Source organism: Pyrgilauda ruficollis, unplaced genomic scaffold, assembly GCF_017590135.1.
Source record: "Pyrgilauda ruficollis isolate IOZ18807 unplaced genomic scaffold, ASM1759013v1 scaffold11, whole genome shotgun sequence".
NCBI lineage: Eukaryota > Metazoa > Chordata > Aves > Passeriformes > Passeridae > Pyrgilauda > Pyrgilauda ruficollis.
In genome coordinates, this window is record NW_024509210.1 from 2,523,558 (window position 1) to 2,548,579 (window position 25,022).

Genomic DNA, 25,022 nt, shown 5'->3' on the forward strand with positions numbered 1-25,022 from the left:
CCAGCTCCCAGCCAAGGCCTGTGGTGAGCCAGGTACTGATGCTGCCAGCAAATGGTGTGTTTCTGATGTGTCTCCTTCCCAGAACAGAGGAGAAGAGTGCAGCAGCACAGGCCCCGCAGAGCATGTGCTAACACTGTCACCTCCCCAGCAAAGCAACCCTCCGTCCTTCTGGCCCACAGCAGATGGGCACAGGCTGGTGGCTCTGCTAATTCCAGGCTGTATGAGGAGGAAGTGGAGCAGAAAACACATACTAGCCAGGTCTCCTGAACAGGCACCTCCCTCCCCTTCTGCCAGCTTCAACTGTCCGGCTCACTGGTTTGGCTGCCCTTTAGATCAAACATGTCCCATGGGCAGTCAGGTGAAAAACCCTCATGAGTGCATGGGTTAAAAGTGTATGCTAAAAAAGTTCTTCATGCTTGCAGCAATATATTTTCTGTATTAGTTTAGTCTGTGTTTTCTGAATGCCTTATTTCTTTATAATGTGTTGATAATAGGTAGCATTGAAGGGGATGCTGTGTAATGGAACTAAGAGGGCAGCTCTTGATGGCCTGTTCATGAAGGATCACTTTCCTCCCCCTAAACCGAGTTGTGTCTGGGGAATACTTATGAATGCTTCATCTATAAAGACTATTCATTCTGTGCTTTGCATTTAAATTTCAGTCCTTTTATTCTGCTTATTTTGTATTTCAGCCAAAATTGCATGGAAGAGAGCAGTGAGAGGAGTCCGTGAGATGTGTGATGCATGTGAAGCCACATTATTTAACATTCATTGGGTCTGCCAAAAATGTGGATTTGTGGTCTGCCTAGATTGTTACAAAGCAAAGGAAAGGAAAAGTTCTAGAGGTCAGTTTTTTATGAACTAGAGTATTGTATAGGCTGTTTATTCTCATTTGCTGCAGAGCTCCCAATTCACTAGAACTGTCTTTCTGTAAAGTGTTAAAATACTTCTTGTGTGTATTGGTTTCTCTTAGATCTTTTTTGCCTCCTTTTTTGTCAGTAGGTATAGAATCAGTCATTCAGAAAGCAGCTGCTGTTGGGGCTATTTTAGCTCTTTGTCTACATTTCAGTCTTTTTGTGTGGATTGCTTGTGCCTTGCCCCTCAAGGTTAAATCTTGTTCTTTGGTTGCGAGACTGGTGCTCAGTCACACCTCCCTGTTTATGGTAACTCATTGCTGTTAAGACTTGCCTTGATTTAAATGCTTTCTGGAGTCCTCCCTTCAGAAGTGGCTTGTCATACTGATGTAACATCCTATTTTATAGTTTTATCATAAAAAAGAAAGAGATGGAGAAAAATACTTTGGATGGTATTTCAAATGAGTGCTAATGGAAGTTTCACAATCCGTAAGCCTACACATACATGTGGTTTATCCTGTGCTCTGATGGAAATGTCTGCTTTAGTCTGGAGAGAGAGAGAAGTATAACAGGACTGACTTGCAAACCTCTGATTTCTGGGTGACCCAGCTGGGTTACAGTTGAAAGGAGGAATGACTTGGAGGATTGATGTGGGCTTGGAGCCCTCGGCTGTGGCACTGGTGTGCAGGCTGCTTGGTGGAATGCGCTGCCTTCCCTGGGAGGCAGGCATTGTGCCCTGGCACAGTTCTGCAGTCAAGACACCGTGCCAGGAACCGATTCAAGGATAATGCTGTTTTGAAAAGCAGTTCCATGTTTGTCATAGCCATGTAATGTCACAGATGTGAAATGTTAGTAGAATAAAGTTTAACTGTTAGGTGGCAAAGCTTTGCCAAATGGAGAGTCTCACCCACTTTGTCCCTGGCTTGCAGTGACAGGCCTCCTACACTGAAGTTTTTAGGGAGCTAATGTCAGTATTTTCCTGCACTGAGAACAGTTGTTTGTGCTTTAGTGCTGGAGGCTGCTTCAGCAGCTCTTCACGGGCTGAAGCCTGTGTGTGCGCATGTGTGTGCATCCATCTGACGTGGCTTGGGATAGATGCCAAACATTATTTACCCTGGTGGGAACACACAGTCAGAGGCTTTTTATAGTATGTGTTAACCAGCCAGGAAAGTTTTAGCAAAATGTCTTAGAAGTTGGAACAAGCAGTATAAAGAAGGAGGCTTCTTTTCAGTTTTCTTACAGGGAGGACTTCTCTGCTTTCTGTTGATTGCAGTTTTACGTGTGAAAGCAGCAGTACGGCAGCTTCCCTTGCTGTAGCTTAATTTCTAATGATGCTGGAGGATTCATGTGAACTGTGTTGCTTCTTTGGTACCCTCTTAAAAAACGTTCAGAACCACCCACCCATCTCTGTATAATAGGACTTTATATTACACCATTTTTCCTGGAACCAGTAGTTGTTTTTACAGTTGCTGAATGTAACAGAGAATCCCCTGGTTTTTCCCTGCTTCAGCAGGAATGTTAGAGGTTTAAATATTCCAGATTCAGATACTTATCAATGACTTCTCTTATCACTTTTCTACATGAGTGAGTGAGTATGCAACCATTGTTACCTTCAGACAGTTTATGGCACCATCAAGTTGGGATGCCATTTTATGACATTTCCATGAGAAAATATATTAAGTAGATGCCTACTATTTTGTTGTCTTGATTTATTTACGTTTGTGACCAGTCAGATATTCAGATGTTTTAGGTGCTACAGAAATTACTGAATAGCTTATAAATTTAATACTTACCTCAAAGGAACATTTGAAACATTGTGTACCTACTACAGTGTAAAAAAATACCTTAAATGTGTTAAATGCTTCCTATGTTATGTTCCTTAGTTTAAATTGCTGGAGTGAGCATACTGGTAAAAGGCTTGGAAAAATGTCTTAAAGTTAGCAGTTCAGTGAATAGGACTGGAAATGGAGAGAGAAATTGTGTTCTTTCTGCCCCAAAATTATATAGCACTTTGGTGATCAGTTGCTTGGCCAGACTTTTTTTGCTCTCATTCTTCTTGTGGTTTTTTTTTTTTTTTTTTTTTTTTTTGCATTGCATATTGCAGGAGAGTCTTCCTTAAACATTTTAGAATACGTCTCCTACCAGTTAGGCCCTTTCTGCTGGCACAAATGATTTTCAGCCAGTACACACAGACTTAGGCTTTCATGGTTGCTTTAATGTGCCCCAAATCCGTGATGCAACTTCCCTCTCCTTTGTGCCACTGGTGTACCTGCATCCTAGGCTGAATCAGAGATGACTTGGTTAAAGTTCATCTTTTTGGCTTGTCTGGTGAACTCTGGTTGAAAACAGACACTTCCAGTTGGAGTGTGGACTGTGTTAAATTACATGAGCCATACCATCACAGCCTCATTATGTCTCTTCTCCATGGCAGGATTCATCCAGGGAGGCTCATGGCCTTAATAGCAACTGTACAGGATTTCAGCCTGTGTTAAATTTGTAACTCACTAAATGTTGTAAAGGGAATACACTTTGAAATTTGGAGGTAATTGGCAAGGGCCTGTGTTGCAGATGCTGCTATTTCAGATTTCAGTATTGTTAAAGCTCTTTTCATTAATGTGAAAAGCAGCTGTTGTGTGCAAGTTCTTGTCACACTGGACACCTGGACAGAAGGCCTGTATGTGCAGAGAAATGCTTCTAACCAAAACCAGTCTGAAAGGCCTTAGCTCTGTCTGCGTGCCACATAAGGGAAGTAAAACATTGGCAATGCTCTTTTGCAGATAAGGAGTTGTACGCCTGGATGAAGTGTGTGAAGGGACAGCCTCATGATCACAAGCACCTGATGCCAACACAGATTATTCCAGGCTCTGGTAAGGCCATATGCAAACAAGCAGAAGCTGCTTTTTCCCCACGTCTTCCTGTGAAAGCAGGGCCAGAGTTGTTTCTTGAAACTTCTCATTTTCCATTTAAAAACCTGGGAATTGTGTTAAATCATTGCAAGAAGGCAAGTGGCTCTGGGGGTTTTTCATTGCAAGAAGGCATTCATTGCAAGAAGGCAAGTGGCTCTGGGCAGTTACCAGCACTGGGCACAGATGATGATGAAAATAGGAGAAGTGTGCTGACAGATGTGTAAAGGGGTTTTGGGGACAGGCAGGGAAGAAATTGAGGGCCTTTTTTGGATGGATTTCTGCCTTTGCAGAGCAGAATAAAACAATCAGAATGTATTTAATAAATCTGACCTTAGCTGTTAAAAGAAAATGTTTAAATAGTACCACTGAGGGAATGGATTTTTGGGTATTTATATTTCACTGTTGTGTGTTCCATGCCCAAATTCACTGCATTTTGATTGAGCAAAATGCAATGAATGCAATTTCATGATAATTGAAAAACTAAGCAGGAATCCTAAACCCAGCTAGATTCAGATTTCTGCTTACAACTAAGTAAATTCTCTGAAGTAGTGCCTTTAGGTGTGGTGTAGTGGTTGTTAGCACAAAATTTCTGTCAGCATTGATACAGACCAGAAAATAGAAAACTGAAATGTGTCCTTAAATGTACTAAGTAAATTTCCAGGTTATTTTAAGCTCAAAATACAGAACCAAGTCGTTATTCCATGGGTTGTTGCATGTTAGTTCAGGTAGAAATGAAGGCTGAGTAGATTCCATAACAAATTCAAATTGTGACATTTCCCAGAACAGGTTCTAGACTGAAACTGGTTTGAATTTTAAATTGTGAAAGTGAACCACTCATCTGGAAACAGCACAATGAAAACTGCCTACTTAACCTCAGTTTTGTTCTTCTGTGCGTGCCCATTACCAAACAGCCTTCATTTACATGCTCACATACTGATTTTTTTGTCAAGACACGGCTCACTTCAGTCTGTAGCTGATGGTTTTGTTGAATGAAGCAATGATATACCCATTGAACAAAGAGAAGTAAATAATTACTGGCTTGCTTGATGTGTGCCATGCAATGGGAATGCAGACTAAAGCTCAGATTATTCAGAAGAGTAGTGTGCAATTATTTAATTGAGTGTTTCTGTGCACAGGCTTAAAGATAAACTGGGCAGTCATTTTGGGGTAGTTTTGAGTGGTAAACTCAGGATTTTTAATAGTTTAAAACATCACCCTGTGTATGTTGTAAAGAGGGTCATAATGATTGACAGCTAGTAATGTTTTTCTTCTTAATTGTCTTCAGTTTTGACAGATCTTTTAGATGCTATGCACAATATTAGAGAAAAATTTGAAATTAAATCCCATTGTCAGTGCACCATCAAGCAGAACACACAAGCTGGCAAGCTCCCTGCAATGAATGGTGTGTCTCAGGTGAGTCTAAAATGTGTGTATGTATTGCATCTTGTTCAAGTGTTCTAATCCTGGTGGATTTTCGTATTTGAAAAGTACCAGTTGCGTTTTAGTTTGCATATGTGGGGGTTAAATGCTTGGCCATGTCTTTGAGATACGTTAAAGTGAAGCTATGTAGTTAAAAATAAATTTGTTCTTCACAGGTTTTGCAGAATGTCCTTAACCACAGTAATAAAATTTCTCTGTGTATGCCTGAGTCTCAACAGCAGAATACTCCTCAAAAGTCTGAGACAAATGGTAACACAAGTCCAAGGAGTGATGTGAGCACAGACAGCAAGTTAACACCACCTGAATCCCAGTCCCCACTGCACTGGCTGGCTGATCTTGCAGAGCAGAAAGCCAGAGAAGAAAAAAAAGGTATATGTTTGAAATTGCCATATCATGTCCTTGACTTTGGGGACACTGCTCGTACTTTTCAGATGACACCAAGCTGGGAACGTGTGTTGATTTTTTGGAAAGTAGGAGGGCTCTGCAGAGAGACCTGGAATGGTTGAATGGATGGGCAGAGTCCAGTAGGATGAAGTTTATTAAGTCCAAGTGCTGAGTCCTGCATTTTGGCGATAATAATCTCCTGCAATGCTACAGGCTGGGGACAGAATGGCTGGACAGTGCCCAGGCAGAAAGGGACCTGGGGGTGCTGGTCAACATCTGACTGAACATGAGCCAGCTGTGTGCCCTGGTGGCCAAGAAGGCCAAGGGCTCCTGGCCTGGATCAGGAATGGTGTGGCCAGCAGGAGCAGGGAGCTCATTCTGCCCCTGTGCCTGGCACTGGTGAGGCCACACCTGGAGTGCTGTGTCCAGCTCTGGCCCCTCAGTTTGGGAAGGATGCTGAGACGCTGGAGCGTGTCCAGAGGAGGCAACGGGGCTGGAGAGGGGCTGGGAACACAAACCCTGAGAGGAAGCACTGAGGGAGCTGGGGGTGCTCAGCCTGGGGAAAAGGAGACTCAGGGGTGACGTTAGCACTCTGCACAGCTCTGAAAGGTGCCTGTGCTCAGCTGGGGTTGGTCTCTTCTCCAGGCAGCAACTCCCAGAACCAGAGGACACAGCCTCAAGCTGTGCCAAGGTAAATAGAGGTTGGGTATTAGGAAAAAGTTTTTTATTGAAGGGGTGATAAAGTACTGGATCTCAGAGATCCTCAGAGAGAGTCACCTTCCCTGGATGTGTTTAAAAATGATTGGATGTTGCACTCAGTGCCATGGTTTAGTTGAGGTGGTATTAGGGCACGGGTTGGACTTGACTTAAAGGTCTCTTCCAAGCTAGGGATTCCATGTGGTTCTGTAATTAAATTAATTAAAACATATAATGCCATTTGCTGTTGACAAAAAGAAAAGACTGTTCTTTTCTCTGCTGATTCCAAGCTTGAAACTGCATTGCCTTTCCCTGATGGCATCAGAATCCGTCAGCAGGAGATGGCTGGTGGAGTGCCGGTGTGCTGTGGAAGTATTTCCAGCTACAGCGTGTCTCACTCGGGACAGGCACTCAGTCAGCTGCAGGTCTGAGATGCTGAGGAAGGCCTTTTCTTGGTCACACTGTTTGACTGTGTTTTGAAGGAGGTAGTTCATCCTCTGGTGTGTTTCCAGGTGAATAAAGCACTAGAGCTGCAGTCTGTTACCACCACTAGGAAGTGCAGGGTACTGGTGCTGTTCCTATGTGTTCACCACACATATGATGATACAACAGTGTAAACTTGCAATGATTATTTTTGTTTCAGAGAACAAAGAATGTCCTTCTGGAAAACATTCGAAGGAAGGGAAGGACCAGGATAATTTGGAGTCCCCAAACTGTAAAAGTTCCCCTCCTGCATCCCAGAACAACGAGCAGGGCTCAACCTTACGAGATCTGTTAACTACGACAGCAGGCAAACTGCGTCTGGGTTCTACAGATGCTGGCATTGCTTTTGCTCCAGTGTACTCTACAGGAACAGCAGTAAGTGTTTACAGGATGCACAGTTTTTCTCTTAGGATTTGAAAATCTCTATCAGTCTGTTCTGGCACATTACAGTTAGAGCAGTCTGATAGGTATATTACTTTAAATACTCATTCATAATTAAAACTTCATATGCACACACACACGCACATCAACATTTGATTTGTTTTTATATGTGATGATAATTGATACAACATCAGAAACGTTACTCTCTGTAAAAAGGAGTTGCATTAAGTTGCTTTTACATTGTTTAAGCATGCATTTGTTTTCTAACAGAGTGGCAAGAGTGGAAGGACTATGCCAAACATTCTTGATGATATAATTGCTTCAGTAGTAGAAAACAAGATTCCACCAAATAAAACACCAAAGATAAATGTAAAATCTGAAATAAAAGAAGAGCCAAAGGATGATAAAAAAAGTATTCAGGATGACTGCAGTAAACGGTACAGTGATATCCAGTATTCGTGGATCTGTGACAAGCATGTTCTGTGGCTCAGAGATCATAAAAACACCAACAACTGGAAGCTCTTCAAGGAGTGCTGGAAACAAGGAAGGGTAGGTATTGAGCAGGTTGGTTAGTAAAGTGACATCAGCAGGAGCTCTGGGGAGTTGCATATGAAAGGACAGAAATGCCTAACTCCATGTTTGAAACCGGGGGTAAAAAAAGGTTGTCAGGTATAGCCCGCAGATGAGCCTTGTGTAGTTAAACTTGAGTTAACCAGTTATAATAAATAAGGTATTTCTGTTGTGGAGTTTCAGATTCCAAAAAGGGTTGACAGCTTTGGATGTGGGTGCTGTTGGAGGTAGTGTTAACAGCCCAGTAAGGCCAAGGTCTTCCATGTGTGTTCCAGACACATTTGTATTCCAGTTGAGTTAAAGAATTTGTCTGCGTGTGAAAGGATAAGTACTGATTTTTAAAAGGTATTTTACTTTACACTTCACAGCCTGTTTTGGTGTCTGGTATGCATAAGAAAATGAACTTCAGCCTGTGGAAAGCTGAGTCAATCAGTCTGGATTTTGGAAACCAGCAAGCAGATATCTTGAATTGCAAGGACAGTATCATTTCAAACACCAATGTCAAGGAGTTCTGGGATGGTTTTGAAGATGTTTCAAGTATGTTCCTTAAAATGTGTTATGGTATTGATTCTGAACATGATTAGTGTTAGACACTGCAGTTAAAAATTGTCATTATGGATCTTGAGGCTTTGAAGAAACTTTAAAAAGAATGCTCTAGGTAATCTGTTTCCAGAGAATGTGGTGGAAACTTGCATTTTGTATCTCTGCAGAATTAAGGATGCACTATAATACTAGCTAGGTCTGACTAAGAAACTGGACAAATGTCCTTCTTACTTAACTAGCTGAGTTTGGTTTGTATCATTCTTGAGTCTTGAAATCAGCTATCTCCTGTTTATGCATGAAATTTTGATTCTTGGCAGGTTTAGAGTTAATGTTTATATTTTAGTTGAATACAGTGAAACACCTACAGTACATTAGTTTTTAATTATTTCTGTTACTTACAGAACGGCAGAAAGTAAAAAATGGAGAAACAGCTCTGCTAAAACTGAAGGATTGGCCTTCTGGTGAAGATTTCAAGGCCATGATGCCAGCAAGGTATGTTAATATTAGATGTTCTTCAGTCAATCTTAGTATTACTCTATTTTCTCTCTCTACATAACGGTGCAAATTCAATTATATTCTTTTTTTTCATTCTCCTCCAGATATGAGGACTTACTAAAAAGTTTACCCTTGCCTGAATATTGTAGTCCAGAAGGAAAACTAAACTTGGCTTCTCATCTGCCAGGATTTTTTGTCCGTCCAGATTTGGGACCCAGACTGTGCAGTGCATATGGTGAGTTTGCCCTGTAAATGCAGCAGTTACCTCTTCCTTAAACTTGGAGACTATCACATTACCATGCTTGACAGAAAGCTGAGCTTTCTTGAAGAATAATTGTTCACTGAATGTAGGGGAAACACTGACTGACTTGGGTATTTAACATGGGAGTCTGATTTGCTTCTCCATTTCTTTCTATCTTTTCTTATGCTGTTACAGTATTCTGAAGCTTATAAATGGTTAGCTGCTTCTACACAGTGATAGAACCTGTCTTTAGTAATGCTGTGTGACAAAATCCTTCATGAAATATCATTGTATTCATAATTATGGTCATAAATTAATCTCATATTTTTCATAATTTATTTTGTGTGCTGTACACTCAAAAACCTGTTCAGAAAAGGTTGATTCCTTCAGACACTTTCTGTATGCTGCTTCTTTTGCAAAGAATTTTGTTCAATTCTGTTTTACAAATTGTTGTAATAGGACAAGAAATGAGCAGTAATTTGTGACACAGTGGCTTTGGTTTTAAAAGTTCTCCAAATATAGCCTGTGAAAGAAGCATATTAACAATAGTGATAACTATTGTTAATGGCTCTGAGAACTGAGTCATTAATGCCTCTCTGAGGTAATACTGCTCTAAGGCTGTGTTCCAGAGTGTCCTTTTGGCTTAAGTATGTTTGTTTCCACTTCTTCAAACTAAAATGAATTTTCCTCTTGGGGCATGATTTTGGTTAAGAACTCTCTTACAGCCAGACACAAAAGCGACAGATTTGATAACCTTGTGTATTCATTGTACCTGTATTCTGCCCTGAACAGCCTGAAGGGTTGAAGAGGAATGGAACATCGTGGTCAGGAGATGTCTCTGACCATTCTGCTGAGACGTTTTGTTCTGACACCAGTGCTGTGTAGGGACAGGTACCTGGGCTAAGAGAGAATCTCAGGGACTCTGTTAAAAAGTAATGTTTTCTTGTTTAGCAGGTGAACCAAAAACATGTTTTTAATTTGTCTATCTCAGTGCTGCCAAGTATACTTCAGAAATTTCTTCGCTGTTATTACATGTTCTGATTTGAATATGCAATACAAACAAATCTTAATTTTATCTTGTAACATAGGTGTGGCTGCTACTAAAGACCATGACATAGGAACCACAAATCTCCATATTGAAGTTTCTGATGTCGTGAACATCCTTGTTTATGTTGGCATAGCCAAAGGAAATGGAGTACTTTCCAAATCAGGTAATGTGAATCTCACTCACTGTAAGAGGTGTCGATGGACTGAATGTTCTGCCCCTTCTAAAACTGACACCCTTCTTTGGAAGGCAGTGAAACAGATCTGTGAGAACGTGCTTACAGCTGGGTGATTCTTTGTTCCAAGGGTTTGCACACACATTAGTTCTGTATAAAATACACTGCAGTTCATGAATTATGAAATGGTATTTCAAACTCTTTCCACTCTTTTTGCCATTACGTGTAATTGATGCACCATTGCTGTGCTGGGACTGGCATAGCTAATGGAAGTGCAGGGTGAAGGATTTTCTCTGGAAGCTGTGCTGGTTCTAACAATTATGTCAGGATGATGTATTTGCCAAACCTTCTGTTTATGCTGCTTCTTCTGGATGCATTGTGCTTACTCTATTGAATTTGGGCTGTAATGTAATTTTTCAACACTGGAGAGCTTAAATTGGTGTATGTTAGTCGTCTCTATGAGGTTTATTGCTTACGTGAACAGTCTTTAAATCACTGAAATAGTTTTGTTTCTTTGCCCTTTTTCTTTTGTCCTCTTACTCCGTAATCAGCAAATGTAGATTTTGGGTGTGACTAATAGAGCTGCAGTAAGGTTTGTCTTTCATTTGCTTTGTTTTCACTTGTGTATGCATGGAGTTAACAGCAGCAAACTTGAGCATCCTGGGAGAGCTCTGGCTGCAGCAACAGCATGCTATACACTGCTTGTGCTGACTGCAGGAAAACACCTTTCTCATCTTTTCATTTTTTGGTACCAGCCTTGCTTGTTTGTTTCAGGTAGGAGATTGTGTTCTGTGGAATTCAGGAAATGTGAAAAAAAGTACAAAAATTAAACGTATTTTTAAGGTATCCACAGCATTTATGTTCTAGTAATGAGTTACAGACAACAGAAAGATCACCTGGTGGCTTCTGTTATATTCAGCAAACTTCCATCTGCTCAGTCTCACACAAGAAATTTGAAAACAAGGTGTTTAGTTTCTGCAGTTTTTTCTCCTTCCCACATTTAAAGAATATTTTTGTTGAACCGTAGGGGTTTTGAAGAAGTTGGAAGAGGAAGATTTGGATGACCTTTTAAGGAAGCGGTTGAAAGATTCAAGTGAATTACCTGGTGCTTTGTGGCACATTTATGCTGGCAAAGATGCTGACAAGATAAGAGAGTTTCTGCAAAAGGTTAGCTTTATTACACATAATTCATAAATATAACCGAAGTAATTGGTAAATCAAAGGGGGCTGGCAAAAACCACAAACCTACCTCAGTGTTAGAGAAGGCAGGAAGGCAAAATTATTTCCTTTATAGCACATAAAATAAATTATACTCCACCTGCTGCACCACCAGCAAATAAAGTATGTCACACATATACTGACTTTGTAAGAGTGACAGATGGCCTGTAACTGAAGGCTTGGGAGGGCATGGAACTCTTGCCCTGTTCTAATACAAAAGATAATACGTGGGATGGTGTTTTTCTGTCATTGATCCATTATTGTATTATTGCTGCTGAATTTTTGGTGAATTTTCCCGTGCCACATCCCCTGACCTCACCACCCAGTGGCCACCAGTCTTTGCCAGGACTGTCACATCCGTCAGCACCGCAGCGTGGCTGGGCTCTGGTGAAGGTGGAAGCAGTGGCAGAATGTCCCCAGGGGCAGCAAGCTAACCTGGCTGTGTTGCAGATCATCCTTCAGTGGCGTGTGGTGGTCAGTTAGAGCCACATCAGAACCTTTCAGGTTGTTCCCTAGGATGAATATTTGTCAGTGCATTAAATGTAGGGGTTCCATCTTGGAAGCAGTTTTCTGTGCCCTGTCCTTAGCACGTTTTTGTGCTCTGGAAGGTGGCCTTGATAGAAGACACAGAAATACCAGAGTATCACTGAAGTGATTGCTTTGCTCGAGGAGATGCCTTCACTGTCTTCTTCTGTGAGGAGAGATCAGATGAGTTATAACTGGCTGCAGCAAAGGGGTCCATAAACAAACTCGAGGCCAAGGGCTCTGCTGTGAGCAGGAAAGCCTAAGAAATTCAGCAGTGAAGATTCCCTTTGACAATAAAGCAGTGTTTCTGCACCAGGCCAGCTGTCCTCCAGTGACTCAAACATTTGCTCTTTGGCAGACTGAACTGTGGGGAAAAATGAGCACTGGTAAGTAAAACAAAGCTAATTCCAGGAGATTATGAATTATTCAGCAAGACTGTTCATTCAAAAAGCAGGTGCTCATAAATTAGATGGTGGCTTTTCAGTTTGAAAAAGAGAGTTGTGAATTAAGTCATGAGTGCAAAGGAATAGGTGGACATAGGGAGGAAATGCTGACTACTCCCTCAGCACTTTTGAAACTATTGTGAATAGCTGTTGTACTATTTGAGCAGCAGGTTTGAAACAGAAGCATTGAGGATGCTGTGTAAAGATGTTTGTCGTTTGCTACCACAGGTAGCGCTGGTATCCCGAGTGTGTTGTGTCCCACCATGTATTTCAGGAGTGTGGTATTTGGGAAGTACTGGCTTGGAGATTAATTGATGGGTAATCCTTGGGACTGCTTTGCTGCTGATAAGATATAAAATGTCAGTGTCTTGTTAGAAGGGTGATAATACTCAAGGAGAGTTTCAAGTTCTGCATCACATAATTCCATTTATTTAATAAATAAAAGCAAAAAAAATGTTTATCATGAGATACTTGTTTCATGACTTGTGATAGGTGGATTAGGTCTCTGTTCTTTATATGTAATAACTTTTTTCTTTTTTAGTGACTAGGATTGATTTTGTAGCAGTTGATTAGGAGTAATATTTGTTCCCCTGTGGTTCACTTGATGAGAAATGGTTGTGCAATTCCATTTGCAGATGTCAGGAAGTATTTTTATGTGTTCATCATTTTTTCTGAATACCTTCATAGGGTGGTAGGAAAGCAGCTTCTCATCCCAGCGTGGCTGAGGTTGGAAGGGGCCCCTTGAGGTCCCTTCTGTCCAGCCCTGTGCTCAAGCTGAGTCACCTGGAGCAGGTTTCCCAGAACTACAGCCTGTGGCTTTGTTGGCTGCTTTTTTCCTGAGCTAAGGTAGTGATGTTGCATGCCTGTCAAAACTGAAGAAGGTTGTAAGCCTGAGGAATTGGCAGCACAGGAACTCCTGAGCTCAGATTTTATTTTCTGGATGAAAGAAGTCACACAGAGAGCATGTTGCTTATTAATAGATTATTGTGCTGAGTTCTTTAAGGCTCTGCACTTTGAAGTGGGAGTGTTGCAGATGTCTTCAGTTCAGTGAGACTTCCCAGATCCTTCGGGATTGTTTTCAATCCATAGCCAGAGTTCTTGTTTGGTATTGGGAACTGAGTGGAGTTGCTTGGCGAGGTGGTATACCTAAAATTTATCAGCAAAAGGTTTGGTTCTTTTGGAAGTTATTTGGGATCTTTTCTGTACTTAACAGATAGCAAAGGAGCAAGGCCTGGAAGTTTTACCAGAGCACGATCCAATCCGTGACCAGAGTTGGTATGTGAACAAAAAACTTCGCCAAAGACTTTTTGAAGAATATGGAGTAAAAACCTGCACAGTTATTCAGTTCCTTGGTGATGCTATTATTCTGCCAGCAGGAGCACTTCATCAGGTAATGTACCTTAGGTTGAAGACATACAAGATGAGTAACTCTTTTCCGAAGATGTGGATACATCTGTGCTCAGTTACATTTTATTTATTATTAGTATATGTTAGCGTGTAGGAATGTAAAATAAGGTACATCTGCTGGTGTAGCTCACTAACATACAGCAAATTGAATGCCTTAAGTATTAGTTCATTTTTTGCTTCACAATTACAAATGAACAGACCATTATTAACCATTGCTTTCCACTTTCCATTTCTGTAGCAAATGTCTAAGCAAACTTGAGTCTAGTTATGGCAGAGTCAGGTTAGTAATTTTCTTCTTCTAAGCCAGAAGTTAACCAAATGGAGGAGGGGCAGGGAGAGCAACTTGAGCAGGTATGGATGGTAAGCACTTGGCTATCAAGTGTAGTTGTTTTTGTCTTTAGCTGTAGGAGAATTGTAGTGGGTGTTCTGGTGTTTCTGTAACAGATATTTGGTTGTTTTCCCATGCCACATTTAAGTTCCTTTTAGCACAGAAGGTGCATCAATCACCAGAAGTTATCATTGTCTCTTCAGCAGCTTTTCTCACTCTGAGAAAGTGTGATACCACCTTTGCAGCAGCTAAGTGATCTAATCTGTAGTTGGGTAAGAAAAGCACTGCCAGTGGGGCAGTTCTGGAGAAGCAGGACGAATTTCTGTTAGTCAGCCTCAGTTGCCCCCTGGCATAAAGGGTTTGTTACTGCCTTTAGGCCTTTTTTTTTCCCTCACAGCCTGTAAACTGCTGCTCCTTGGTGAAAATGGGAAGAAAGCTCAGTTGTTTAGGTGAGATTTTTAGGCATTCTAGATTTCTTTCCTGCTTCAGCAGCAAGTGGAGGCTGCTGGCTTGCTGTCTTGCCAGCTGTCAAGCACCACTAATGAGGTCATTGACTGTCAAAGAGTGAGGAACATCCCCACCCTGCAGTTGGTTGTAAACCATTGTGATGTTGAAGACCTATCATTGATCTCCCTGTGGGTTCAAGTGATGCCAAGCCTTTCTGAAGGAGGTGCTGTTTGGTTTCCAATCTGCAGATCAGCTTCCAGCTGTGGCAGAGGGGAAGCAATGGCTCACTATGTCCCTGTGGCCAGGGCAGTGGGGTTTCCTCTGTGAAAAACTGACAGGGGTGTAGTGATGACAGGGGTCATGTCCCTGCTCTCTCTCTGGCTGTGTCTGTTGTGGGGCATTGCAAGCAGCTGGTACCTTACCTGGACTAGGCTCCTCCTTGTCCCACTGACTTTCTGCCTGGGTTTGACGTGGTGGTACATGGCTCTGGAGGGTCTGTGTGGATTTGTGTTCTGGCACAGGAAAGGAAAGACGCAGACAGCCCCAAACAGACCTTGCTGACCCAAATCTAGGGAGGTGTAGTTTGCCTTCCCCCAAACAATGACTCAGGGCTTGATGTTGTTTCACAAATGTGGAGGAACATCTGACATTGCTGCTGTTCTTGGCTCATGTTAGGCTATAGAAGTTGGCACTCCCAGAGTAATGTATCGCATGCTCCAGCAGCCTTACTCTGTCTCGTGAAACAGGAGAGAGATATCCCAGATAGAAGAGTGGAAGGGAACCCAGGGGAAATAACAAATGTACTGGGAAATCTGTTCTGTATAGCATGTGCCATTATATAGAGGCATACAAAATATAAAGCATGAAGTAGTGGGACTGTTCCAGTCTTCCCTGTACTTTATATATTTAAGGACCAAAAATAAGACCACTCTTATCTTTATCTCCTTGGCTTTAAACTGCAGATTGTGTTTGAAGTGGTAATGTTCTAGCTTCTGGCACCAAGGAGTTAATAACATGGTGTTTTTAAACCTTAGTGGGTGAAGCTGAGAACCTTTTCATCTTCAGTAAGAAGTTCCTGTGAATCTGCCACGTAGGAGGAAATAAAAGCATCGTGTTCTTTCATGTATGTGCATAGTGCTCTCTGTAGAGATGCGTAAATACTGACCTTAGGGATCAGCACCAGCACTTCAGAGATACAAAGCACATTTAAAAACGGAAAAATAAGTCTGCACAAGAATACATACCATGTTAAGTTTACACATTAAGTGTTTCAGATTTACATGCACATTATGAACCTTTTAATTATTAAAACTGGGTAAGAGTTGATGCTAAATTAGGTGGTAAATTAACATTTTTATTTGCTCATGAGTAATGTTGTGGAGCAGAAGAAATCAGACTGAGGGCTGGAGCTAGGGAGCCTGGCTGCCTGTGGTTGCTGCATAAGTGTAGTTCTGACTCTTCTGTTCTGGAGCCACTTAGGATTGTTGGCACACTGCTGCTTCTGATGTGCTGGTCTAGAATTTACTGCCCTAACATGGAGGAGGTTCCCCCTTCCCCCCGGTTCTATGGATTCACGTCTGGCTTTTCAAGTAACTTATTCTTTACATTTCATGGCAGCATATTGCATTCCACTTGCTTCCAGCTTTCTCCCCCTCCCTGTGTACTTGCAGACAGCAGTCACATTCTTCTTGTGATGACTGCAGCAGGCAAAGTCAGACTGTTCCTGGTAGGATGGGAGGGACAGCCTCTCCTGTGAGCTGTGATGGGCAGGGCAGCCTTGGCAGCTCCTCTTGTAGAGGGAATTGCTCTCTCAGAAGGAGAATCCAGAAATAGATCCAGTGTTGGACCGGTCACCTCTGCAGATGCTTCCCTGAGTGCTCTGTGAGGGACATCTCCTTTCTTCTTGGCTGTACAGGGTGGGAGCTCAGCATTGTCCCTGCCTTGCTGATGGCTGCATCTTGTTCCCTCTGTGGCACTTGTGACAGGGAGCCCCTGAGCTCTCCTTGGAACTTCCCCAGCTAAAAAAGGGTGTTGATACTGTTCTTTTGAAAGATTCACTCTTCTGCTGCTCACTGTGGGTTATGTTATCACAGACATCTCTAGGGATAGCCTCCCTGGTTTTAACTTGGTAGCTCCAAATTAGTAAAATATTTTACCTAAAAATAAAAAGCTAGAAATACTGGAGTCAGTAATTGAAATGTGGTGTTCAGGAGCCCTGCAAAACTTGGAACAAGTGGAACAAGTTATTATAATGTTGTTTTTTATAGAGGCATTATCTTGATTTAACAGCAGGATTATGTATTGTACAATAACATGCTCGGAGGTAATGTGACATCCTGGCAATGCTCCGATAAGGATTGTAGGATAAAGGTCTGGGCGTTGCATATGCAGAGCTCTGGAGCTCAGCCTTGCAGGAAGTGGCTGATCCTGTGGCCATCAGGATGGGTGGGTGGCCCTTTCTTCCCTGCCCACTCACCTTTCCCTGTCCTGGCCCGAGTCCGAGGCTTTTCCAGCACCGCAGCCGCCTCCCGGCCCTGCTGGAAACGTCTGCTCCGCGTGGGCTGGGTGTGAAGCTGCTCTCAGTTCAGCTGGAAGTGGCACAGCCGTGGGAGTGCTGCACTCCTCGCCCCACAAACCTCAGGGGAATGGTTGCTAAACGTTTCTATGTGTGTGTCACTGCATCAGCTTGTGTTATAAATATTATAAATAGAACTGCCTGGGGCTGTCAGCGGGGCATTCCCATGCTAAGTACCAGACCAGCCGGGTAAAATCTGTCCCCACAAACTTTCACACGGATAAGACAGGCCCTGGAAGGGAGGGAAGAGAAGACTTGAGGCACAGCAGAATTAAAGGTCTGAGGGAAACGTTCCCTATTCTGCCGTGGAGGGATAGGGAGTCAGTAAAACCTTGTCTTAGCGAGCAGAAAGTGAATGAGGGGTGTGGGATTTGATGGGCTGGCAAGGAGACCAAGGGCAGGTAGAGACTTGAGAGAGGTGGGAAGCCTGTGAGGGAGGGGAGGGGGCTGGAGCTGCCGGCTGCGCAGCGCAGCGGTGCCTCACCCCGAGCTCGAGGAAATTCCCTGAGTGCTGGTTCTGCAGCTGCTGCTCTCTCCTGGCTTTCTGCCGTTTGCAGACTGTGTGGCATCAACAAACCCTCCTCGTGTCCAGAATTACTTCTGTTTTGATTAATTCTCAGGAGGGACCAGCACTGCTTTGTCTTTGATGATGATGATGAACCATCAGAAACCCTGTGTGCAACATGACTGCTGAGCTGGGGGTTACCTGCTGGGATTTCAGCTGTAGGGGGGAGCTGCTGTGGAAAATCAGACTTGGGAAGGGGTTTTGAAGAAGAAAGTCATTTTTAAACTAAGTCCCGTGTCCTCAACTGTGTAGACCCCAGTGGTTTATTTGAATGTCATGTACCATAATGGAATTTTTAGAGTATGCATTTAGAAACTCTAGATTTTGCTAGGTTTCACTTTAAAATACACAGATCTCCCTCAGTCCTGAGCAGGGTGGGATGGGGTGGAGTGTTTTCTGGAATGGCTGAGACTCTGCCTCCCCGCCCCCAGGCTTTGGGAATTGAAACTGTTACACAGCTTCTGTGAAGAGCTGTTGGAGTTTGGAGAAAAGAGGGTTTTGACATGCTGAATTAAAAATTACCGTGTAATTTGTAAGGGTTTAGGGGTGAAAACACAAATGTTTCTGAAGGGAGTGAACTGGAGTTGGTGGTTGGGTCACAGTGAGGAAGCAATTTCCCTTTCCCCTGTCCTCCGGGTACGACCTGGGTGGTAGGAGATGGTGTCTGTTCCTCAGTCGTTATCTCCTGTCAGTAAGAAGAAATGTTCAGAGGAAGAAGTACTCTTTTCCCTCTGCTTCTCAGCCTCCCCTTTTCTCTGTTGATGGTTGTTTCTCTCCAGTATTTCCACTGGCAGTTCCTTTTCCATGAACGTGGCACCTTGCAGCGTGGCAGAGGAGCCGGCTCGGCAGGGCAGGGCGGTCCCGGGGTCGGCAGGCCGCGCCTGTGCCGTGCTGGGGAGGCTGAGCGCAGCTGCCGAGGGGGGAACAAGGCCTCGGTGTGGAATTCATGCCGGAGCACAGGCAGCTGTGCAGCGTTCTGTGTGCCTTTGGCAGCAGCCAGCTTAGATAAGTCAGACACATAATTGCTCTCTACCTCTGAAGATGCCCGCTAGTCTGATAAGGCTGTGGTTAAGGCATCTCAAGACCCGCTCTTTCCTCAGGTACCTCTGCCAAAGAATAACCCCAAATACTAATTATCAGTCTCTTTTTGTTATTTTGGATAGGTGCAAAATTTTCACAGCTGCGTTCAAGTAACAGAAGACTTTGTGTCTCCAGAACATCTTGTACAGTCATTTCACCTAACGCAGGAGCTGAGGCTGTCAAAGGAAGAAATCAATTACGATGATAAACTGCAGGTAGGAAATGAATGCTGCTCTGGAAGGGGCTGGGAAGGCAGGGTGTGCTCGGGCTCATTGGAATGCGAGCAGTGCGTGGAGCTACTTCCTTGCTGCTGTTCACACAGAATAACAATGAGCAGCAGCATGAATGCCAGGACTGTAAATGACTCTCCCTTGAGCTGCTGGCTTTATTTCACATTACATTTTAAACTGTGTAAAAAGCTGTTTCTTTTGCATGGGCTTGATGAAGCCTTCATTTTTTCCATCCACTAAGCTTAGTGCTCAGTCCTAAATTTTGCAGAGTTCCTTAGGTCGTGGGCCTTACTAAAATCTGTCTCATGTTCTTGCAGGTTAAAAATATCTTGTACCACGCAGTTAAAGAAATGGTGAGAGCTTTGAAGATTCACGAAGGTGAAATGGAAGATATGGATGAGAACTGAGCACACTCTGCTTTTTGGAGGTAGCATCATCCAGAGGTTATTTCACCTGATCTGTGAAGGGTATACACACTAATTTAAGCTTCACAAACCATCAGTGCCAAGAAAACACAGTCATCATATTTACTTGTTAATGACACTGCAACGGTAGAGCTTCATATCACAGCCACTGTGATTCCATGTTCCACTTGCAAACAGTTGAGCAGCGTTTGCTGTCTGTATTATAATGTACATGAAGTTTGTGAAATGTCAAAGATTTAAGATGATGTATTTATTTTTGGAAAAAACAACAAAATTCTATGCTATATTGTTGATCAAATGTAAATGTGACTTGTACAGTTTGCTAAAATAATTCAGATCTTTTTCACTACATTGAGACAGTTACTGTGAGAGTAGGACACAAACACCAGCTATTGCCTGCATTTGGGATCTTGCTGAGTCCGCACAGCAGTCATGTCATATTCTGAAAATTACTGCCAAATAATTGTAAACTTTGTAAAATATAAAGTATATAAAGTAGATATTAAATACAGACACTTCAGTATTTTATTGAAGCTATTCAGTGTACAATTAAACGTTTTCAAAAGGTGTAATTTATTTAAAAATTGTCTCATTTTGGTAAAATTTATGTGAACTTTTAAAGCTTAAATATTAAACTTAATATGCTATGTAAATATATACATATATACATTCAATGATGTATTTTTTTAAAACATTGGCTTGCTTTAATTTGTTAAAAGTGCAAGTGTTACACATGCTTTGTACATTGAAGTTGAAAGGGGTTTTACATTTTCCATTAAAATGACTTTGTCAGAGTCGCGGTGTGGGTTTGTTTGTTCCGCTGCTGCCGGGGCGGCCAAGTGCTGCCCCCTGCGGGCCGCAGCCGGCACTGCGGGCCGCCCCTTCCCGCAGGAATCGGCGCTTGCTCCACGGGAAGGGCAAAGGCCTTTTTGGAATGGGTATTTCCTAACAACTTGCCTTTGATAGTTCAGGTAATACTACAAAATAATGGATGCTTTTTTAAATGCATTTTTATGGTTTTTTAATTGAATAATGATAAATGTTAGCAGTTGAGCAGAATTCTTGGTTTTGGAGTGAGTTTGAAAAGCTTTACAAGAAGTGTGCTTTAATTTACTAAAACTATTCAAATACTTAGATTGATTATAAAATATTGGGCAGAGCCAGTGGCCAGCACATGAGGTGTCCAAAAGGGGATAGTGATTAGCCTGGTTACATTAACGAGCCTGGTTACTGCTTCCAGTGTGACACATCTGACTGGGTTTGGGGTCACCAAAATCCCCAAATCCCCTGTAAGTTACCTTTCAAAATAATAAAGCACAAAAAGCAATTCCTCATTCAAAAAGTCAAAATATTTAGTTGGCTTGAAAACTTGGAATTTGTCAAGTTGCAGAGGAATACCAGGGAGTTAATGGTGCTGCACTTAGCAATTGCTTCTTAGCTTTGTACTCTGTTCCATCCAGTATCATCTTTATTCTTCTCTGCAGCATTGGCTGAAAGTGGAGGATCTGCCAGTGTACCTTTGCTTAATGAGAAGTGGACTCTAGTTGTACATACTTTTATTTTTTAAGTTCAAGATATGTAAATATTTAAGTATTTCCTTCTTCAATGGAATTTTTTGTATGCATTACAAGTATGAAATTACCATCCCTGCTGCAGAGTCCCAGTCCCCTTGGTTCTTTTCCTGCAGCCAAGGGCAGTGGCTGGGCCTGGGCCATGGCTGCCATCCCTGCTCATCCCTGTGCTGGTGTGTCTTGGCAGCTGAGTGGGAGGGCAGGGCTTGCTGTCCCCTGAGTTAGCGCCCCAAAGTGTCACATTGCCATGCCTGCCCTGGCCAAAGCCATGGGTTTTCTCTCTGCCTCTTCTCCAATGCCTGTACAGCTGACGGCAGCTGTGCCTCGAGGTGTGAGCTTTGGCACCACCCTATCCACAGAGAGCCTGGGCAGGGATCCCTGGCACCTGCCTGTCAGGCTGAAGATGTTCTTCCTCCTTAAGGGAAACGGGAAGAGAGACTAAACAGTGCCAGAAGTTGTTGAAGTTCACAGGTACTCTACATACCACAGAAAAATTGTGTAAGTACTTGGTGTACTGGTGTTCTGCTTACTCAGTACCTTAAGGTTTCTGGCTCTGTCACGATGCAGCCAAGCTCCCTGCTCCCCTGCAGGAAATGGGAGCAGGAAGCGGGGCTGGCGCTGTGCTTGTGGCTGTGAGCATGACCAGAGGTGATCACAGCTGATGTCTGACACCAGAGAGGGGTTTGTGGGAAGCTGGTTTGTTTTCAGGTTAGTTTTTCCCTCTTGACCATTTCCCCATGTTCTGTGAGGTGTTACTGGGTATGTTTTTCCCATCTTCCTTTGCTAAAGACTCTTGGGGGATTTTCTGCTGTACAATCTCAACTATTTTAATACAGCCAAAAGTATTCACTGAGATCAGCTGAAGCTGTTTGTGCAGGAATGCTGTCAGCTGCTAGAACATGGATATGAAATACTGTGTGTCATCTTTTGCTACCTTCCTGTTGAGCACAAGCTCTTTGTCTGCTTTGCTGTCCATGAAACTCCTCCTTCTTTCTCCTTTCCTGTCATTTGAAAGATCACACCTCAAGAGTCAGCAAAACTGTGAGCCCTGCTCCCCACACCCCCTCTTTCCCTCTCTTCCAGCTCCTTGTCATCTCCATCCTCAGCACTGCTGCACAGTAAATGGCCACAGCAGTTTCTTTCCTGTTGTAACTGCAGAGGTACCTAATGAAGAAACAAGTTTTTAGCACAGAACAAAGCAGGGCTCTGATGACCTGAAGTATTTCAGCACAGATGGCTGCTGCATTTATGGTTTAGCAGAAACAGAAATTGCTGGAATTGCTGGCAGGGAAATGGTGGTCCCTGTTAGGGAGGTCAGATGTAGGGGTTTAGAACAGTCTGATTTGCAAATCTATTTATTGTACTCCTCCAGCTTCATGCAAGTTGCTCAGATCTGTGTGTGTAGGCCAACCCCCATCTGATCAGCACTACGTTCTCATGCTCTCTGACCTTTCTGGTAGGTGGTAATTTTGTTTGTAGCCTCTCCCGTGACATCCTGTCAAGCCCTCTTCTGCTCTCACAGCTGACAGCCTTCCCTGCCCTGTGCCTGAAACTGGGAATTTCCCTTCCTTCCTCCTTCCACAGCCACCATTGCCTGTTCTGCTGCTTTCCAGAGCAGGATGTTTGTGCTCTCCCCCACATCCGTGCTGGATGAGCTGCCTCACCCTGTTGAGATTCCTGGAGTCGGCCTCTGCTGTGCTTTCCCCTGCTAACCCCCAGCTTTGTTTCAAACAGTGTCAGCTCTGCCCTGTGCTCCTGCTTTCCACGCTTGGAGCCGTGCTTTGATGGCTGGGGCGCGGTGTCTCCTTCCCGCTGCGGTGTTGCCATGGTCCGTGTGCCCCAGCAGGCAGCAGGGCACGCAGTGCTGGGGGCAGGCCTTGGATGCAGTGGCCACCACCACGTTCTTTTCTTCCCATCTCAGCAGGGTGGCTCAGGAAACTGCCCAAGGAGCAAATGCCCTGTGGCGTCAGCAGCACACACAAACGAACCTCTGTAGTTTTTTCGTTTGTTCTCAATCGGTTTTGAAAAGGAAGTCACCATCTATAAATAGCTGCTAGGAAAATCTTGCCTCATAGCAAACTGAAGATGTGATTCACCTGATGTGTTGTGTGCAAATAGCTGCATTTTAAACGTGGGCCTTTCTAAAGGTAAGTGGTGGACTGAGGGATTTTTGCTGTTATGTTTCAAAGGGAACATTTCGTGTACCTTCCAGCCATACCAAGGCTATACATTCTTGTCCCAGGTGCCTGTTTCTTTGTCCAGTCCCTGGGTCTGTGCTACCTTAGTGAAAACAGAGTAGGGTTTAGTACCTCTGAGGCAGGAAATCCTGTATTTTCACAGCTCTAAGGATTTCATATTGTTTGATCTCAATAATACCTTAAGTCCTGCAGCAAATGGGCCTGAGGGAGCACTTCAAATGATTACAAGACAAAAACCCTGAGTAAGCTGAAATTACTTCTGGTAAAACAAACATGAGAGAAAAAGAAGGTGGAGGAAAAGATGGCCATAGCTCTTGATTCTCTAGGGAACAATGAACTTTTTATACAATTGAACTCCACAGTCCTCATACTCAGGCAGGAAGGTGTGGCAAATAATGTGTCCAGCCTGTACCTGACTTGTGGCAGCCACACCACTGCTGATTGCTGTGGAACAGTTTGATTTTGTTTTCTACTATTTTAGCCCAGCTCAGTACAGGATGTTATTAGCTGCTATGGCTGTATTTGCTTTTCTCCATGCACAGAGCTGGACTGGAAGGGGTCTCAAAAGATCCAACCTTTTGTGGGAAAGGGAGTCTAGATGAGGTGTAGCTCCTGTCACTGAAAGCAGGACATCAGGAACTGCAGATGGCTGAAGAGCTGCTGCTGAGAGGACAGTAGGAAGGAGTTCACTACCAGAGTTCCTGAAGATGAAAATGCTCTCAGAGGAAGCAGTCACAAAATCCTTTTTTTCCCTTTTAATAAAAGCAAAATGTAAAACCCAACACTTCTGTGTTTTGGTTTTAGCCATCATTTTAAGTAGCAACTGGTAGTGGTGAAGTCTGCACATTTTATTCTCAGGAAGCTCCACACTGCTTCCCGGTTTCTCTTTCTGTGGTGATACAGCCAGAGATTGGATAATTACAGTTTCTTTCGGCATAGCATATGTTGGCAATATTCAGCAGGGCCAGCATTTCTGTGTGCCAAGACAAGGGTGGTTTCTGTGGTTAAAGCTAAGTCTATGAATAGAAGTCAGTGTCTGGATGTGTATTTAAAATTGGTTCTTGGTGAGACACTTTGAAACAACGGACCACAGGATTCTTTAATTCTGTCCATTATAAAACAATGCAACGCACCACCCCGGGAATGTTTCTGTGTGCCGTGCCAGGCTTTGGTGATGTGCCCTGGGACAAGCAGTGACTTTCCGCTTTGTTGTTGCTGCTGCTGCAGCTCTCTGAACGTCGGTCACCTTCTGCATTCCCGCACCACGCCTCTTCCTTACTCTCTCCAGGCCCGGGCACTGAGCCCATCAGTCTGGCGGTGACAAAAGCGAGGGCACGGCCAGAGAGGGGAGAGGTCCCCGCGGCTCCCAGCAGGTGGCGGCCGGTGGCTGCGCCGGCGGAGCGGGATCCGCGCACCGCACACCGGCTGGAGCACCGCCCAACCCGCCCGGCCACACCCCGCTCGCAAGTTTAGTAACTTGAAACAGTTTTAAATTGTTGTGACACAAATTGCTGACAGCCGTGGAAGAAGAATTTCCCTAGCTTTATTGCTATGAATCTGTAAAACCTGTCCTCTAGTGGTGAGTATTCTCGGTGCAACCTACCTTTCTTCCAATGCACTGAGGAATTGCTTAGCTCTGGATTCGGACGGAAGAATTCCTTACTTTAAAAAACTCAGCATCACTCACGAGAGTGGAACATGCCCGTGCTCAGCCTTACTGCCTGGAGCTGGATTCAGCAGCAGTCGTGTTGAGTAGGCAGACTGCAAGAACAAACAAACATTTGCTTTGCAGGAGAGAG

At 43.5% G+C, this 25,022-nt stretch overlaps 1 protein-coding gene across 10 annotated transcripts in view; it reads left to right on the top strand.

Moving 5' to 3' along the window:
- The window catches only part of JMJD1C (jumonji domain containing 1C), a 159,901-nt gene extending 139,653 nt beyond the window's left edge, over positions 1–20,248 (top strand). For 9 of the 10 annotated variants that reach the window (XM_041473189.1, XM_041473225.1, XM_041473239.1 and 6 more), the window contains 14 exons: positions 691–843; positions 3,630–3,719; positions 5,044–5,171; positions 5,354–5,567; positions 6,922–7,136; positions 7,413–7,691; positions 8,081–8,249; positions 8,657–8,747; positions 8,855–8,985; positions 10,080–10,202; positions 11,239–11,378; positions 13,611–13,787; positions 18,883–19,014; positions 19,347–20,248. In XM_041473189.1, coding sequence (XP_041329123.1) covers positions 691–843; positions 3,630–3,719; positions 5,044–5,171; positions 5,354–5,567; positions 6,922–7,136; positions 7,413–7,691; positions 8,081–8,249; positions 8,657–8,747; positions 8,855–8,985; positions 10,080–10,202; positions 11,239–11,378; positions 13,611–13,787; positions 18,883–19,014; positions 19,347–19,436 — 2,132 coding nt within the window. In that variant the 3' untranslated portion in view covers positions 19,437–20,248. Of the gene's footprint in view, positions 1–690; positions 844–3,629; positions 3,720–5,043; positions 5,172–5,353; positions 5,568–6,919; positions 7,137–7,412; positions 7,692–8,080; positions 8,250–8,656; positions 8,748–8,854; positions 8,986–10,079; positions 10,203–11,238; positions 11,379–13,610; positions 13,788–18,882; positions 19,015–19,346 lie in introns of those variants that run through there. The other variant, XM_041473264.1, reaches the window with a different exon arrangement.
- The last annotated feature ends 4,774 nt before the right edge of the window (positions 20,249–25,022 follow it).